Below are 14,896 nucleotides of genomic sequence, written 5' to 3' on the forward strand. Positions count from 1 at the left end.
TGTGAGCATAAACTGTGTCTTTCTTCAAAAGGTATGTGGTACTATATTCCCGTAGACCAGGCATCTCCATGACATTGTTACTGTTTCCTAGTCTTGCTTTCTTAAAGATTTGTTGGGGGTTGTGTTTTGTTTGGAAACTTTGCAATTAGAAGAAAAAAAAATAAGAATTAAGAACCAGTATTTAATTCAATCTGGATATTTTAAAAAGCAATTTAGAGGATGTGATGGACTGTTTCTTTATTCATTAAATAAATTTTATTTATTCTCAGTTAATTGTTGGGTTTGTTTTGCTCTGTATCTTGGTTCCAGACTATGTATGTGAGATAGGTAAATTCTTGTTTTTAGTGGTTTTCTTTCAGCTCAGGTATTTTTTGGATACACTGCCAGTTTAAAATAGCAATCTTAAAGACCTATGTTACTTTAATAAAACAATTGTTAGAGCTTGTACACACTTGTATTCATGACGAGAGAGCAGAATGGGTTATACCCATGTATGAAGACAGGTCATATATTTATGGTGTTTTTTTTTAAGATTTTATTTATTTATTTGACAGAGAGAGAGACACAGCGAGAGAGGGAACACAAGCAGGGGGAGTGAGAGAGGGAAAGCAGGCTTCCCGCAGAGCAGGGAGCCCGAAGCGGGGCTCGATCCCAGCACCCTGGGATCATGACTGAGCTGAAGGCAGATACTTAACGACTGAGCCACCCAGGCGCCCTATTTATGGTTTTATACGCACTTTGAAATTGTTTTCATCCATAGGTAGCAAAAAGAGGTAGCTTTAGTGATGCCTAAGCAGAGAGCAGAGGTGAGCCAAATTCAGTCCAAAAACAGCACTATGCTTTTACTATAAGATGGCAAAATTTAAGTAACTGAGCCTCAGTTGTTGAATCCTACACTTCTATTAACCACAACACAAATACATTCTATCTGGTTCATATCTAACAAATTTTAGATCTTCATTACTATAAAGGCCACCTCATTAAGAAACTGGCTGTATTGGATGTTAAAAAAGATAGCCCAATCCTCTTCACATCTGCAAATACCAAACGTTGGAAGTCAATATAATCACTTTTTTGTAATGAGGTTAATGATGTTATAGTACATATTGTTCAGTTAAGTGGTTTTTAACACTGACATCCTACTAGAATCACCTGGGGAAATTTTTAAACTATGTCCAAGCCTCATCTTGGAGCAGTTAAATCAATTCTTGAGCTGAGGGCTCCAGACCTGGTATTTTTTTACAAGACTCCTAATGATCCTAGTGACTCTAATGAGCAGACAGGGCTGAGAACCACTGGCTTGGATGGTCTTTCACATCTTGATAGCCCTGTTCATTTGTATATGGTTTTCAAGACTTCTGACCCTAGGGTTTGGGTATTCAGCCTCCGGCTAGCACCTAGGAAGAGCTCAGATATAATAACTAGTCAAACTGAAAACCTGCCCAGGGGAGTCTTCTTTTATCATTTAATGTCCCCTCTTAAGAGTTCTTATGGCATAGGTTACTGGTACTACACTGTTGAAGCATTCAGCTATGCTTTGTTTAGGACTGCTTATTGATTAGTACATGTGTGTTCTTCTTGGCTGCATACCCAAGGACAGGGCTGCTGTTAAGCAAGCCTGCGTGTGGGTAGCTGCTTGATAACATTTGTTGATTTTTTTAAAGATTTTATTTATTTATTTGAGAGAGAGAACACACGCAGGGGGAGCAGGAGAAGCAGGCTCCCCGCTGAGCAGGGAGCCCAACGCGGGTCTCAATCCCAGAACCCTGGGATCATGACCTGAGCCGAAGGCAGACACCCAACTGACTGAGCCACCCAGGCGCCCCTGTTGATTTTTTTAAAAAGGGAGCCCAGGTAAAAGAATATTTTTGAATTTCAATATGCCCTGCTGTCAAACTAGAAAGGACACAGATTTTTCAAATGTGGACAGTATAGAGTACTGTAGAGTTGCAACTCTTTAGTGTTTTGGTATATGTATGATAATACATGAATCTTAACTTCAAAAAGATTTTGCACTTATGCTATCCAAGCTCTTAATCCATAAAACATAATGGATTTCCCACTGTACAGTTTTTGGAGTTTTAGCAAAGACTGGATTTTTTTAAAAGATTGTATTTATTTATTTGACAGAGAGAGACACAGCGAGAGAGGGAACACAAGCAGGGGGAGTGGGGGAGGGAGAAGCAGGCTTCCCGCCGAGCAGGGAGCCCGATGCGGGGCTCGATCCCAGGACCCTGGGGTCATGACCTGAGCCGAAGGCAGACGCTTACCTGAGCCACCCAGGCACCCCTATCAAAGACTGGATTTGATCACTGAGACCCATTTACTTTTCCCTCAAATGTCTTCCAGGAAAACATAGTACATCAAGTGGGATGGATAGCTTAGGGATTTGGTAAGAGCTAAATTGCTTCCAGAGATTTCAAAAACACAGGACAGGCAGCTATAGGCAAAATATTTAAAGGACAGATTCCCATTCTTTTTGGAGAATGGGGATGGGGAAGAAGAGACACAGGATGAGGATCCTATCTTTTTAATTAAATTGTTCGATTTCACTAAGAAACTACTGTTAATCAAAAAAGACATATTTATTGAGTTTATTCTACCTATCCCTCTATACTAAAAGCCATAGAGATAAAAATGAAAAGCACAGTTCTCTTTTACAAGGTATTTACAGTCTAGAGAGTGGGATATGAACCCTACTGGGAAAAGGAGTCCATCTTAATACATTTTTGAGAACTGTCCTACTAATTAATACATTTTTAGTACTGATTTTATTCATTCTCAAACTCTACAAATTTACTGGGATTATTAATGAAGCTTTATGAGTCTAAACAATAAACTACTGTGCCCAAATAGTAAGAAAGGCAGATGCCCAGAGCCTTGCCATTAGTTCAAGTACACACTGCAGTGTGGAGTGTGGCCAGAAAGAGAACCTGGCATCGTCTCTTCCAGAGCTGTGTAGTTTAAACTATAGTGTCTTCTAAGAGCCTAAACATTTTACCCTCTAATTCGCAGTGAGGAAGCAAAGCCCTGAGCCCTCCTCAGTTTCTTATTAATGGATATCAGAAGGGAAGGGAAATTCAGCATTGGTTTCTCAAAGTTTTCTAGAGATACACTTGCGATTTTGTAAGTTTAAGTTTATGCCCTGGGGAAGACACTTTCATTCCTTACAAACCAAATGGATTTTGATAATTAGGGATAACTAAGAAAGTAAAATTTCTACGGAGACTTTCTATAGAAATAAATATAAATTGCCAATAGGTGGCTGCCTCTGATGTTAGGCGTTGGAATCCGTAAGTTTGGGGAATGTCACTATTGTTTCTGTTGACTTGTGAAAAATGTCAAATGCACACACAACTTAGAGTCTTGTTTTTTCTAGTTATTATTTCTAATTACTATTTCTAATAATGCACGCAGAGCTGTTGACCACCAAGTCACTCTTTACATTAAAGGTTTGGTTTATTCATCCAATGGTTAAGCAAATTTATAAAAATAATTCAAACCAATACCATGCATACTATTTTGCTCTAATCTTGATTAGTCTTGATGGTGGTGATGCCCTTTTTGCTAGCTTGTATTGATTAAAAGGAAATCACTTACAAAAGCAACATTTTTTAAGTTCTCAGTGCTAGTTACATTTATATATATATTAACATATATATATTCCTATATAGGAATAAATATATTTATTTGGGTACTTGTAAGGAATTAGTAGTAATTGGCTTAAATAAAATATTGAGGAATTGTATATCTAGTTACCTAAAAGCTAAACATTATTTCAACTACTTTAACCTTTAAAAAAAACATGAAAAATGTATCTATATTTCCAAGTTCACAGAGAAAGCTTTCAAATTAATTATTTGTATTCTCATCAGCTTGTCTTTTTTTTTTTAAACGAAGTATTACAAAAGGGCACATTTGCCAATCAGTGCAATTAGATTTCAACGTTCCATATCTTCACTCAGAGAAGCACTCAAATCATCGTCCCCAAAGAGGCCTTTATTGCCATCAGGAAACTAGCAGGGCACTTGGCATGAAGAACAAACCCACATTTTTATTTATATATTACAAAATCTATATTTTATAATGTATACATTTAAAAATACAGAGCACTCACGCCCTGTACTCTAGCAAAAAAAAACTATGACTACTTCATGCATACACACACAATGCACTAAGCATAAATGCATTTACACGACGGGTAGGTAGCTGTTTTAAGCATACACAAGTAATGGATATTGTCAACTTCACCCGAACAAGTCAAACTTACAAAGTTTAAGAAAGTTATTATCTCTCTGAGGACTAAAACTGCAGTATAGCCTAATCCTATTTTTTTCTTAAGATTGTTTTCCCTCAAAGTCGTCCCAAAAAAGGGGGAAGGGGCATTATTTTCACAGCAATCAAAACCATTCACAAGATCCATTAATGTAATCTACAAAATACCGATAAGGAGGAAGAGAAAGGCAATAAAATCGTGTCCGTAAGACCGGTGACGCGAATAAAAGTAACCTGAAAGTTTGCTATTTTATTCTAAGACTGCATCCTTGGCCACCTACTGGGGAACGGGCCACGGCTCCGGAGCTCGATTACTGGGCATCTCCCCCAGGCAGGGCCGCGCGCCCTAAATGGCCATCTGAAAGGGCTCTGGCTGGAAGCCGAAGAGCCTCTGGCCGTAGGGCTCGCTCTCACCCGGTAGCTTCGCGCCCGCAAACGGAAGGTAGTGGTCGCGGCCAAAGTGCTCACAGTGGAGACTGACCCAGTCCCGCTCCGAGCCGAATCGCTCGGCCTCGGCCAGGATACGGGTCAGCGCCATGATGTAGCTCAGTGCCATCTGCAGGGTCTCATACTTGGACAGCTTTTTATCCTGGCCCCACTGGGGCACCACCCTGCGCAGGCGATCGAACGCCGTGTTGAGACCCTGCATGCGACGGCGCTCGCGTGCGTTGGCCGCCAAGCGCCTGCGCGCCGCGCTCTCCAGCCTTCCAGCCCCGGCGCACGCACCCGCGCACTCGGCGCCAACTGCGCACGGGGCCGCGGCGCGCGCTGCCGCCGCCGCGTTGCTGGGCTTGCAGGACTTCATCCCCCGCCGGAAGGAGGGAGGCGCTGAGCTCACTCGCCCGCTTAGGCACCTGCGCGCGAGCCGGTCTATCGAGCCGCTCCCCAACGTGGCTCTTCTGAGCGAGTAAGTCATACACAAAGCAACTCGTGTGGAATCAGAGTTTACAGTGGGGAGTAGGGGACCCCGCCTTCCGTCCTACTGGATAACCAGATTGATGTCTCTTCACTGGCTCAAATTTAGGGGAAACTGAGGTGCTGAAGAGAAAGTCATTTTCCCAACGTGAGGTTGGAAAAGAGAAGGGAACCTTCTTGCTGCAGAATTTGGTGTGGCTGGTTTGGGGAAGGTCTTTCAAGTCCTCTGGGAAAGCCCGAGACTTCTTTTTCAGGAAGACGAGATCTTTCCAGATGCTCAGATAGAGAAGGAGCGCTTTTTCCGCAGTAGCTGTCGGAGAGTGCTGGATGAATCTTTGAAGGAGGAGAATTTATAGCAGAGGGCTGAGGGAGGGAACAGGTGGTGGCAGGTGGGCGGGCGTCCCTCGGCTTCCATCTCAGCACCTTCCTACCCTGGGAACTGCAGGCGGGGGGAAGGGGAACGACGCACAGCAAAATCCTGACATTACAGCCTTCGTCTGTTGAAGTTTCTCCAAAGCTATGTCCAACAGTAACACACCATCTGGAGTGGCCTGGCTGTCCCCAAAAGAATAACAGGGTGGGGGGTGGGGAAAGAGCTTGGTCCATCTTTTCCCGTATCAACGGGCAGCTTACATATCAAAAACTTAACCAAAGTTTTACAGTTATTAGAAATTATTTGTGTGAACATATTGGTCTTGGAATTATGAGATATATTAGAAGTTTAAGATGATTTAGCTTTGTCAAGATGAATGACAATTTTGGTTAATGCCGATCTAGTATATTGATGTTTTTATTTTAGCTCTTAAATAAGTTGGGACAAATTAGTAGGTCTTAATATTGCAGACCTGGAATTTTACTGTGCAAATAATTTGGCTGTTTTCTGCAGAATAACTTATTGTAACATATCAAAAGATATTACTGGTATATCAAAAAAATATTCTAGTTATATAGTTGGATTGCATGAGTTTGGATACTTAGGCAAATTAACTCAGAATTTATACTCCATTTCCCCTGAAAGAGGCTCATAAATGTTTTGGGGACATATATTGAGATGATAATTATTTAATCTGACATTTAAATCTAATAAAACTAATCATAATGCACATATATGTGCAAAATGGAAACATCTAAGTAATTTGTGAGATTTTTAAAAATAATTTCTAATGGAAGATTTATCCCCGTCTCATAGAGCTATAAATATTTCATACTCTGTGGATGTTTTAGTTGTATCAGCTGTCCTCAGGAACAATAACAAAGCATGATTTCCACTGTTGATAATGATCTGATTTATACAGAGAACCCATTAACTTGATTCTCTCATCACGACTTTTTTCTAGTTCTTAAGGAAGAGTAAAGTGGCAAAGAAACCAGATCCAAACAGATTCAAGCCAGGATCATTTCTGGATTCTTCAGGAACACCATGTTCTTTCTCCTTTTGAAATATGGATTGTGTCAGCATTATTCTCAGATATTTTTGTTAAATTCAATTTTCAACAACCTCTCACAAAGCAGGAGTCTTTTTACTGTAACTTTCTTCCCCCACCTTTGCCTCAGACTGAAACCCCATTGTGAATGCCCTGACTCCCAAGTCCAGTCTTCCCATAAATAGTTGATTAATCCCCAGCTGAAGCAATGACAGTGAAATGAAGTTGAGTAACTCGAAGACAATAGGATGCAATTGAACATTAATGATCTCCAGCATGACAGATGTTGAACACAGACTTTTACACGGAGCCACTCAGCTCTGTTACTCTGAGTCCTAATAGTCTTGGTCAGGAATGGTAGTCCTGTGACAGGAAAGACTATGTTATTTCATCATCAAAATGTCAAATATACTTTTTGAATTTTTTGGAAATCTGCCCTATTAATCCTATTCTTTCTCATGTTCACTTATCTCATCCCTTTCCCCAAAGGAGCCTTCTCTGTGATACTCTTTGGAATGTTCCCTCACAAAACATACTGTGCACTTGTTCGGGGCACTACTGATCAAAGTGCTAATAAGATGCATGATTTTGCAGGCCATATATTCATGTTTGGAGAGATTATAGCCTGTGCACCAAGAGAAGAAAAGCACAACTTAAAGAGAAAAAGGAGGGGCACCTGGGTGGCTTAGTTGGTTGGGCGACAGCCTTTGGCTCAGGTCATGATCCCAGGGTCCTGGGATCGGGCCCCGCCCACATTGGGCTCCTTGCTCAGTGAGTCTGCTTCTCCCTCTGCCTCTCTCCCCTGCTTGTGCTCTCCTGCTCTCTCTCTGTCAAATAAATAAATAAAATCTTAAAAAAAGAGAACAAGAAAAAGGAAAAATAGCAGTATGCACACAGCACATAAGAACATAAACTAGTGGATATCTATGACATGGAAATTGATCCAGGATAGAGAATATTGCTATAATAAAGGGCCTTAGGAGTATATAGTGTGTACAGTAAGACATTTCCCAAATGCATTCTGGAGGACAATTTATTAGTACTATGAAGAGGCTATTGGGGAAAAGGATTTCATTGTCAAGTAAGTTTGGGAAACATATTTACTGTCTCCTGCTTGGATAGACACAAAGCAAAATTGGTATAGTAAAGTTTCTGAGAAGTTCTAAGGTAAAGAAACCTACTGACTCTAGCATTTCCTAGACCTTTTTGAATACAGAATGCTTTTTTCCTAGAAAAGCCTGTTCACAGAGTTCCTTGGAATACACTTTTTCAAACCTGCTCTAGTACCTCCCATTTATTTTATAGAGGAGAAGGTGAGATATATAAACTAAACACTATGCTCAGAGGTATTGAGCTACTTAATGACTATATTAAAATTTCCTGTGTCCTTTGATTTTAGAGATTTTGAAATTATAAAAGCACTTAATACAAGCCACTCAGTTTACAGTGGGGCAACAGATCCACCAGTGACTTCCCAAAGTCAGACAAGTCACTAGTAAAGGTTTCAGGAATAAAATTAGAAATTTTGTGCTTAAAGGACAGTGTTATTTATTTTATAACCCTGATGTCTAGCACAGTGCCTAGACAATGAAGGGTAATACATGACACGAACTGAATGGCTAGAAAAATAAATTAGGTAAATGAGAGATAGATGCTACAGAATGAGTGCATTCCTAGTGAATAACCCATGTAAATGATTTGCATTCCCTCACCTTGTAAAGAACACACACATTAGCTCCACATTTTGAATGCAAAATTAATTCTTTCTTACCAAAAAATATAGCCATTTGAGCCAGGAGAACATGCATGTCAGAAACTCCCACAATGTTTCTGTACTGAGGGTATGATCCTACCAGGTGAACTGGTAGTTACTGTATATCTCAGGGTTGGCCAGAAATCAAAACTGGCAGATAGAGATGGGGGAGAGGGAGAAGTAGAAGGAGCTTACACCTGTAGGAGTAGAAAAATAGGAGCAATATTATTTTAGAGGAAAGATGACAAGGATGCAGGAGTTCCTGTCCCAGGCCCCAGAAGTGATCACTTATCTACAGAAAGTATGGGCTCACCACAGTGCCCCAGGTGATTCTCCAGCCCCCATCACTTCACACACTGCTTGAGAATTCTGGCTTGACAGTCTGATTTAGTTTCTCATCACCATGAGCCAGACTGATTTGCATGGTTTGGACTCTGCATTTACTCTTCTCCATAGTGGATCTTAGCCTTCTCTTAGCATCTGGGTTAAGCACCATCTTTGGAGTCAGTTTTGAGTCCTGTATCTCCTGTCAACTAGCTTTGTGCTCTTGCACAAATCACTTCTATTTTTCTATCTGCAAAGTGGAATCATAATACCTACCTCACAGGGCAGTAGAGAGCATTAAATGAGACTATAGCTGTAAAGGACCCTGCCTGGTCCCTAAGGAAGTCACTCTTTAAATGACAGCTAATACTACATGTTGTGAGTAGTTTTTACAAATGATAATGAAAATGAACTTAATGAAACATTGTTTGAATCTTTTATACATAAAGCTACAGTTAGTCATGATGAGAATCCCAGCTGTGCAACCTTAGGCAAGTTACTTCTCTATACCTCTTAACTTAATCTGTTAAAAAGAGGGTTAATAGGGCGCCTGGGTGGCTCAGTTGTTAAGCGTCTGCCTTCGGCTCAGGTCATGATCCCAGGGTCCTGGGATCGAGCCCCGCATCAGGCTCCCTGCTCCGTGGGAAGCCTGCTTTCCCCCTCCCACTCCCCCTGCTCGTGTTTCCTCTCTCACTGTCTCTCTCTGTCAAATAAATAAATAAAATCTTTAAAAAAAAAAGAGGGTTAATAATAGAACCAATCTTATTGATTTGGTATGAGATTAGATAGTTACTCTTTGTAAGCACTTAGCTCTGTGTTTGGCATACAATTAAATGCAGTATAGGTGCTTGTTTGGGTAAGTAAAATGACCTGTGGCAGTTGTTCAAGATGTAGATTAGCTACCCCTCCTTTCTGCTCATTTTTGCTTTATTTTCCTGCTCTTCCATACAGGGAGCAGTAACGGAGAGAAGAGTAAATGAAGAGGAGTTCCCTTTCCCTTTTGCTGCTCAGGGCCTTACTGGGTAATAAATTTAGGGATTGCATTATAGTTTGAGGTTCAGTTTTATAGTTATAAACACATATTTTAAAGCGTTAATTTTCAGGGGATGCTCTGTTTTTCCAGTGACTGGAATATTTGCATTCACCATCCAGGGCCTTCCCTTCCTGGTACTGAGGTTTTTGAGAAGACAAATCAGTTACGGTTTCTTTTCATGAGTCTAGAAGCAGAACAAAGGGAATCAATCTGAGGGATGTGCTGCACTGTTCTATGGTAAATTTGGACCAGAAACTGTTTTTCAGAATGCCTTTCCCTGTGTCATTCTGGATTTGAGGTGGGCAAAAGGAAGTTATCTGCTTCTTTGGGAAGCAGAAGTGAAGCCACCATGCTCTGAACATCATTTGCAGGTTAGAGGCCATGAAAGACAGACACAGGGGTGCAGGTGGATTCCAGTTTGTTCTTGAACTTTCTCATTGTGTATCTACTTCTCCCTCCTGACTGCCAGCTCTGCTGACAGCACCTCCCCAACCCAGTCTTATCGCAGCCGCTGGAAGTACATGCCTCCCAGACCCCCCTACAAGCTCCTCCTCACTCACCCAAGCCAGGGCTGCTTAGTGACTATGCCCTGATGCTTCAACAACCCCTTCTGGACCCTTACGTTCTTAGCTCCTTCCCCTATTGTGTAAGTCCTCATCCTTAGAATACATTCCTGCTTCCATAGTCCGTACGGTGGCCCTGTTTCCCTGGCTGAACCCTGACTGGTACAAGGAATCTTTTCTCCAGGCAACAGCAAAATCACAGGACCCATCCCTGCCTCCCAGCGAAGACTCTCTACAAGGGTGCCTCCTTGTCTGTGTGTCCACCGATAGTTACTGTTTCCATCTGTTCAGCCCTGTGCCAGACAACATCAGGGATGATGGCCTTTAAGCCTAATGGAATTCACAATCCAGTTATGGAGATAAGACCCAACACCTATCAAAAAACTAACCCTGAGTCATAAACCAGGGTTATATTCCCCAAACAGCACACAAGATAGTCCATTAGAGTATGTGAAAAGATTAGAAATTCTGCTGATGTTTATCTCATTTTAAAAATTTCTATCTTGGGGTATAATCATAGCATACAAAATATAAAAACATATTTTTGTATATGAGTATATAGGGCTGGTGACCCCACACCCCTCTGACATCATCTCTTACTGCTGCCCCCTCAAAAGGCTGCTTCTCCTCCACTTCGCATGCTTCCCCCCACTTTGGTGCTCCTTCCTGGTTGCTTCCTTAGCCTCAAATGCAGTTTCCCCAGATCCTCCCTGGCTGGCTTGGTTGTGTCATTCAGCTCCTGTTCTATCCAATGCTTCATGTCCTTAGCTGTTTGTTTGACAAAGGAATTCAGGGGTTTCCTCTATACTATTCCTAGCTGTATCTCCAGTACCTAGAATTGTGTCTAGCACATAACAGAGGCTCAAGAAATATTGGCTGAAGGAAAAAAAGGGAGGAGGGAAAGGTAGATGAAGGGACCGCACACACAAAGGGAGTGTAGACACTGTTCCCCTAGGAACACAGCTCTTTTTCTTCCTCCTCATACAGACTCTTCTGAGGGAAATTGTGCCCTCCAAAAGCGGTGGCAACAGACCTGCTGCTTTTGTTTCTGCTCTGAAATTGTGGTATTTGCTGTTTTGCAGGGAGCAGGTGGCTTACTTCCCCAAAGGGTGGCTCTCATTACAATCCAGGTTTCAGGCAGTACCTGAGTCAGCTCAGAGTCAAAGCCCAGAAGCCTTACTGGCCCAGGCCAGCCGCTGATAACCCGCTCCCTGCCCCAGGGAGAAGTGGTTTTCTCTCGAATTTAGTTGGTGTTGCTTTTTTGTTTCCTTGTGCAATTTCACCAGCTTGGCTGAACAAGTTTTTCTAATGTGTGAAGACTTGGGTCTTTTAATTCTGTGTTCTTGTTCCTCCTCACCATCATGTTCGATTCTTACTTCCCTATCTGTGCCCCAGCCTCCTACTGACCTTCACTGAGCAGGGAGCAAGAAGATGTCATGCCTAGCTAATCAGATATCTGTACCAGTCAGATTCCTGGCTGTCTCTAAGTGGGATCCAACACTGGTAGCCATAGGAGTATGTGTGCTTTTCTATTCCTTTGGCAGCCATGTACCAATTTGTTTCATTGTTTCAAACTTTTCACTCATTTATTCAAATATTAAGTGAACTTATGTGCCGGGTACTAGAAATAGAACTGACCACACTGCAAAAATCTCTACCCTCGTGGATATTTAAAACTAGTATTGTTGGTATCTTCTTATGAATTTATTTCCTGTTTCTCCAAATACGTTATAAGGTTTTTCTTGAAGATTTTATTTATTTGACAGAGAGAGAGACAGCAAGAGAGGGAACACAAGCAGGGGAAGCAGGAGAGGGAGAAGCAGGTTTCCCACTGAGCAGGGAGCCCAGGACCCTGAGATCATGACCTGAGCCAAAGGCAGACGCTTAATGACTGAGCCACCCAGGCGCCCTTAGGTTATAAGTCATTTGAGGGAAGGGGCAAATTTCAGATACCTGGGTCTTGCTAGAGTGTTCGATAAATATGTATTTGCTACTTGGTTTACTGAAGTTTTTACTCAGGCTGACCTTAAGCTAAAGAAACCAATATCATCACCATAAATAAAGTAATGCCTTCAGGAAATGCCAAATGCTTACCAGGTGTTATTTCCTATCTTCACAATACCCTTTGAGTAGGGGGTGTTATAATCATTTTGTGGCCATGCCTCCATGCCCTCTGATGGTGTGCAGGATACAGGTAAGTCATCTCAGATGGAAACCAAAAGTTTACTGAAATACTTGATAACTTTAGGCCAAGAAATACCCCTAGAACACAGGTTTTCTGCAGAAGCCCATTATGAGAACCTCTTACCAATTCAGTCTCCCCAGTGTCCCCAGACTCAAGTGTGTCAGAGAAATTCCAGAGTGCTGACTCTAGCCCCCAGTACCCCCTTTCTTTCATGCCTCACTTTACCCAGAAGATCAGCTTTATTGGTTTCCCAAAGAGTATTCTGAAACTGTTACCCTTCAACAAAGAAAAGGAAATTCTGGCTTAAACAAAGCTATAAAGGCTTTTCACTACAGGACTTTTCAGACCTTTTACTATGATCATGGTCCTTCTCAGGATGAGATATACAGAGTTTCCCAAATTATGTGGTCATGGAAAACTCTTCATCTCAGAGGATATCCAGAGAGCAGTATCCACACACAAAAAATTTGGAAAATGCAAGCTGAATTCGTAATCTTACATTTAAGGAAAAGGCCATCTTAAAACATTTTAGTGTCTGATTTTTAAAAAAAAACATCTATATATCTTGGGGTGCCTGGGTGACTCAGTCGGTTAAGCATCTGCCTTCAGCTCAGGTCATGATCTCAGGGTCCTGGGATGCAGCCCCGAGTAGTCGAGTAGTGGAGTAGTCGGGCTCCCTGCTCAGTGGTGAGTCTGCTTCTCCCTCTCCCTTTGCCCCTCCCTGCACTTGTGCGCTCATGTGCTCTCTCCTTCTCATTCAGAAGAATAAAAATCTTTTAAAAATCTGTATATCTTTACACTCAAAAGTCTAACTTGCAGTTTTGAAATTAATGAACTAATTCCTTCTCCACTATATTCTGGTCATTCTTTTGAATCCTGAAGATTTCTCTTATAGTTACTAGGGAGTATGCAAATTCTCTGGCAATGCCAATGGTTAGATGGATGTGCTGGGAGAAGTATGTTGAGGCTGGGAAAATTTTCAGGGCAAAAAACAAGCTGTCAAAGAGGATGATCAGAGGTTCACTGCTCAGCCGGGTCGGAATTTGACTGTATACGAAGGGACCCAGGAAAGGAAGGAAGTGCCAGTAGAGAGAAGGGCATTGGTGGCAGGGTCAGATTCAAACTGTCCTAACCCACAGTTTATTGCCCAAAGCCTGCTGGTAGACCTGTGCCTGCAAATAACCTGCCTCTATTATTTTAGTGCTTCCAATTATTATCCAGTTAACCCACTAAAAAAAGTTAAGAGAGACAGAAGCAGACACTGTATGCCTCCTGATGGAGAGACACAGCACCTAGTATATCTACTAAAAAATTGAACCTGAATGTTATGAGGCCTCTATATCTAACAAGCCATTTGCATGACAATTAGAAGACAGAGGAACATGTTAAGAGATACCGTGGGGAGGCAGTCAGCAAGATCCAGAATTGGAAAATCTCAATAGGACAATTACTGGTTTGTCAACAAATGTACTGCCAAAAAAAAAGAAAAATCAAAGTGGGAACCTATGGAATTATAATAAGAGACTAGAACCATATCAACCATATGCAATGTGCGGATCTTGTTTGGATCCTGATTCAAATAAACCAATTTTACAAATATTTATGAGGCAATGGGGGAAATTTGAACACTGATTGCTTATTTAATAATAAGGAATTAATAATAATTTATTATTAGCAAGTTCTTTTAGATGTAATAGATACCATGGTTACATTGTTTAAGTCCTTATATTTTAGAGATACATACTGAAATACAAATGAAATTATATAATATGTGGAATTTGCTTCAAAATCTATGACAGAGAGAAATAGGTAGAAGTGTAAGTAAAACAAGATTGCCTATGACTTAATAATTATTGAAGCGTGGTGATAGGCATATTGTGGTTCATTATACTATTCTTCCTGTCTGAAATTCTGCAAAATTACAAACTTAAAAAAAGGGGGGGTAGTGCCACAAGTTGATCACACCCTATGAGCTCATGAAATTAGAAAGAAATTAGTAGAAAATTTCCATTTTAGGGTTATATTGGGTGAATATTTGGAAATGGGGACAGAACAGGAGTAGTACGTATCTTTAGGTGCTAATGGTCAGCATCAGTACTTTGGGGTCAAGGAGGTGACCCTCTTTGTACTTCAAACCACAGAGTCCGCTTCTGGATTCCCAGAAGTTAATCCAACCCTTTTCTGGCTTTACCCATGACTTGCCTGGAGATGCACCTAGCTGCCTGGTCTGTTCCCAATCCCTTTATCTACCATGTGGGGAGGAAAGGGATGGTGGGAGACAGAGAGACAAACGGAACACTTGAGTCGTCAAGGGGGGAGCTCCTTAAGAGGGCTCTAACTGCTAATTCATGACATTGAAACATGAAAACTCCAGGAAGCGTGGAGGAAGTTTTGGTGAATCATGTGGTCTATGGGAAGCTAAAA

The 14,896-nt window shown here is 41.4% G+C and overlaps 1 protein-coding gene across 1 annotated transcript; it reads right to left on the reverse strand.

Annotated features, from left to right (window-relative positions):
• Nucleotides 1–3,703: 3,703 nt before the first annotated feature.
• ATOH7 (atonal bHLH transcription factor 7) lies at nt 3,704–5,712 on the reverse strand. The gene has a single exon (XM_027596614.1). The coding sequence runs from the start codon at nt 5,189–5,191 to the stop codon at nt 4,622–4,624; it is 570 nt and encodes a 189-aa protein (XP_027452415.1). The 5' UTR covers nt 5,192–5,712; the 3' UTR covers nt 3,704–4,621.
• Between the last annotated feature and the right edge of the window lie 9,184 nt (nt 5,713–14,896).

The sequence above is a fragment of the Zalophus californianus genome, chromosome 15 (genome assembly GCF_009762305.2).
Source record: "Zalophus californianus isolate mZalCal1 chromosome 15, mZalCal1.pri.v2, whole genome shotgun sequence".
In the NCBI taxonomy this organism is placed as follows: domain Eukaryota; kingdom Metazoa; phylum Chordata; class Mammalia; order Carnivora; family Otariidae; genus Zalophus; species Zalophus californianus.